The sequence below is a fragment of the Euphorbia lathyris genome, chromosome 9 (genome assembly GCF_963576675.1).
Source record: "Euphorbia lathyris chromosome 9, ddEupLath1.1, whole genome shotgun sequence".
Taxonomy (NCBI): domain Eukaryota; kingdom Viridiplantae; phylum Streptophyta; class Magnoliopsida; order Malpighiales; family Euphorbiaceae; genus Euphorbia; species Euphorbia lathyris.
In genome coordinates, this window is record NC_088918.1 from 31,146,840 (window position 1) to 31,150,737 (window position 3,898).

The window sequence follows — 3,898 nt, forward strand, 5'->3', positions numbered from 1 at the left end:
TTTAGTAATCGTAACAAAATATATTAGAACATAATAAATTGATATAAATATAATTTTTATATAAGTTATATCCGAGATGAAATCGCATACTCTATCGTAATTCGAGAATCCATTGTTATTTTTAAACACGATTTATCGTTATTATTATTATTTTAAGAAAACTTTCAAAGGACCGAACAAAAATGAGTATTTACATGTAACACTTGAGATTAAATTGCAAATTAGCAACAATATTTTTATTATAGTTAAAATATTATATTGCTATGAAATATAAATGTCAAAGTAAAAAATAATTAATAGCTACAAAAAAATATACTAAATCCATGGCTATTAATATAATTTAGCTTTTGAAATTATTTTGCTAGCTAATAATTTTAGCTATAACTAACATTACAATAGTTTTGACTCACATCAAGTCAAAATTTATTTTATAGTTCAATTGACTATATATTGAATTTATAATGTTAGAAATATTACAGTAATTAATAAGTAAGCATGTCGACCTTTTCTTGAATGAGATTCCACAGTTCATCTACATGTTTCTCCTCAGTCAATGTAGATCCGACGCAGCAGCGTATAAAATATGTTCCTCCCACCACTCCATGGGTCACGAAAGCCCGTCCGCTCTTGTTTACCGCTGCCAATAATTGCCGGTTCAAATCATCAGTTTTGGGCTTCAACCTGAAGCAAACCAAGGCAAACTTTCTCGGCACCACAATCTCAAACCTCTTGTCATTCTTCACCAATGATTCTAATCGCTTAGCCAACATCACATCGCTGCGTATATGGTGCATGAGGTTCACCACTCCATGTCTACGTATCACAACCCTGATTATGTAATAATTATAAAATTTACCATAATTAATCCTAAAAAATGGGTATCTACATGTAGCACTTGAGGTTTGTAAATTAGTTACAATATATTTGTTATAGTTAAAATATTATATTTCTATGAAATATAAATGTCCATGTAAAAAATAACTAATAGCTACAAAAATATACTAAATCCATGGCTATTAATATAATTTAGCTTTGAATTTATTCTCCTAGCTAATAATTTTAGCTATAAGCCTATAAGTAACATTATAATCATAATTTTGACTCACATCCAAGTTAAAATTTATTTTAGAGTTAAATTGACTATATATTGAGGTTATATATATAGGCATAGTACTCTGAAAATGTTAAAAATATTACAATCAATTTTTTATGAAAATATTACAATCATTTTTTAGAAGAAACAATACATACAATAAGTAAATTAGAAGGAAAAAACTCCGCACCCATATAGAAAAAAAAAAGATTACAAAGACCAAGAAAAAAACATAGAAGTTACAAATAAAATAACAAATACATAAACTATATCATTCTCCTAAATTGAAAAAACGATATTCATTCTTCATCATTTAGACTCTTTCCCATATTCATCTAAATCCTTTATTTGCATACAACGACATATATGTATGGATCTACTGACAAGACGAACCTTTTCCGCTCTATCTAAGAATGAAAACAGTAAACATGAAAGAAGTATAGCTAATAGATGTAGATCTGACGGAAAAAAACAATTAATAAGTGAGCATATCCGTCTTTTCTTGAATGAGATTCCACAATTCATCCACATGCTTCTCCTCAGTCAAGGTTGATCCGATACAGCAGCGTATGAAATACATTCCTTCCACCATTCCATGAGTCACGAAAGCTCGTCCGCTCTTATTTAGTTCTGCCAATAATTCCCGGTTCAAATCATTAGTTTTGAGTTTCAACCTGAAGCAAACCAAGGCAAACTTTCTTGGCACCACAATCTCAAACCTCTTGTCATTCTTCACCAATGATTCTAATCGCTTAGCCAACATCACATCGCTGCGTATATGGTGCATGAGGTTCACCACTCCATGTCTACGTATCACAACCCATACCTTTAAAGCAAGGAATCGTCTGCTCAGTGAAAGTTGCCAATCTTTGTAATCTATGACTTTATTTGATTCGGTTGCAGAATTCCTCAGGTATTCAGGGCTAGTCGATAATGATTCAATCAACAAACGAGGTTGCTTAATCCAGAGACAACAACAAGTCAAGTTAGTAAGGAACCATTTATGTAGATTCATGCTTATAGAATCTGCAAATTCAACTCCATCCAAATAATGCCTGAATTCAGGACATATGCAAGCATTTCCTGCATAAGCTGCATCAATGTGGAACCATATGTTGTGCTTGTTAGCGATTTTCCCCAATTCTTTAATCGGATCGACTGCTCCACAAGCAGTAGTTCCAATAGTTCCGCAGAGATATAAAGGCAGGAATCCTGAGGCCATATCTTTTTCAATTGCTTCCTCCAGTGTTTGCGGAGACAAGGAAAATCCATTAGAAACCGAAGTAGAAAGTGCACGAATGTTGCAGGATGGAATGCCTACTAATTTAGCTCCCTTATGAATGGTAGAATGTGTTTGATCAGAAGTGTAAACTACCAATTTAGTGATATGATCCCATCCGAACATTTGTAAAGCCCTGTCTCTAGCTGCAGCAAGAGTACAGACTACAGCCTCACATGTAGTTCCATGGAGGACACCACCTCCATTTCCGGAAAATAAAAACGAAGACGGAAGCTTTAACAAATCTGCCATCCAATCCATGAGACGTGATTCGAGCTCGGTTGCTGCTGGAGATGAAATCCAGTTGAATCCAACAACATTGAGGCCTGAACAAAGCATCTCTCCGAGAAAACCAGCATTGCTAGCACTTGCTGGAAAGTAGCCAAAAAAGTTAGGGCTCTGCCAGTGAGTGAGGCCTGGAATTATAGAATCACTGACATCTTTGAGGATATGTTCAATTGACTCAGGAAGATATGGTGCAGATAAAGGGATTTTAGAAGAGAGATATCCAGGTTGAACTTGGCTTTGAACTGGATAATTTTCAATGTTGTTATAATAGTCAGCAATGAAATCAATAACCAATTTGGATTCATCACACAAGGTGTTAGGGTCTAAGGGGATGAAGGAGTTTGTAGTTGTAGAGAGGCTACCCATTATTTCAGGAAGAAAAGAAAGATACTATTCAGCAAAGATGATACAATAGAGTTCCAATTAAGAAGATGATACAATAGAGTCTTAAGAATGGAGCTTATTTATAAATAAATAAAACAAGTGAAATGATGAATTCAAGCACGTTTATTTCAACATTCTTTTCCCTCTTTGCAGAAAATGACAATGTCAATCAAATTTATTTCAACAACAATTTGAAGAACAATTTCGACCATTTTTTCCACGCTTATTTCTTGGAGTTCTGTTTATATCTGTCGGTCTTAAAAATGATTTGATCAACCATGAACAAATTAATTAATCAATTAATATTGATTAAAAGGATTGTATTAAATCAATTATAAAAGATAAAATAATTTAAAACCAATGGTGATTTTCATATGTCTTTCTAGGTTTATGAGAGATATAATTAGTGACAATGGAGATCCTACGATCTCTAGTATTCCACATTGAATCTATATAATAGCTCATCAATTAAAGTAATTAATAAGAGTTACATGAAGATGAAAAAACACAAAGGAAAGAAAATCCAAAAATCACAAATTAACTTATATATAAAGCATGATAGATGGTATTCTATCATTCTATTCATTCTATTCATCTGATTCATTGGCCACCGAAAATCAAAGTCTTCATCGACCTTTAGTTTTGATTATGTATTAGTTTTATTTTTAATCTTATAAGTTTGTTTTTACTTCAAATAATATAGTCTTATAATTTTGTTCTTACTTTATTAAGATGTTCAGATTTATTTAGGAGCGATTTCTATTGATAAACTGATGCGGACATCCTAACTGGGATCAACAATCACACGCGCCTTGGCGGATCTCCTCTCGGCGTTCCCACCGAGGTTGTATCTA

General features: G+C 32.9%; 1 protein-coding gene across 1 annotated transcript; it reads right to left on the reverse strand.

Moving 5' to 3' along the window:
• Nucleotides 1-1,286: 1,286 nt before the first annotated feature.
• LOC136206413 (tyrosine decarboxylase 1-like) lies at nucleotides 1,287-3,071 on the reverse strand. Its single transcript, XM_065997446.1, has one exon. The coding sequence runs from the start codon at nucleotides 3,024-3,026 to the stop codon at nucleotides 1,569-1,571; it is 1,458 nt and encodes a 485-aa protein (XP_065853518.1). The 5' UTR covers nucleotides 3,027-3,071; the 3' UTR covers nucleotides 1,287-1,568.
• Between the last annotated feature and the right edge of the window lie 827 nt (nucleotides 3,072-3,898).

Bases quoted from the DNA above. Each gene is read 5' to 3' on its own strand.
- LOC136206413 (XM_065997446.1), bottom strand. From the start codon at position 3,026: ATGGGTAGCCTCTCTACAACTACAAACTCCTTCATCCCCTTAGACCCT.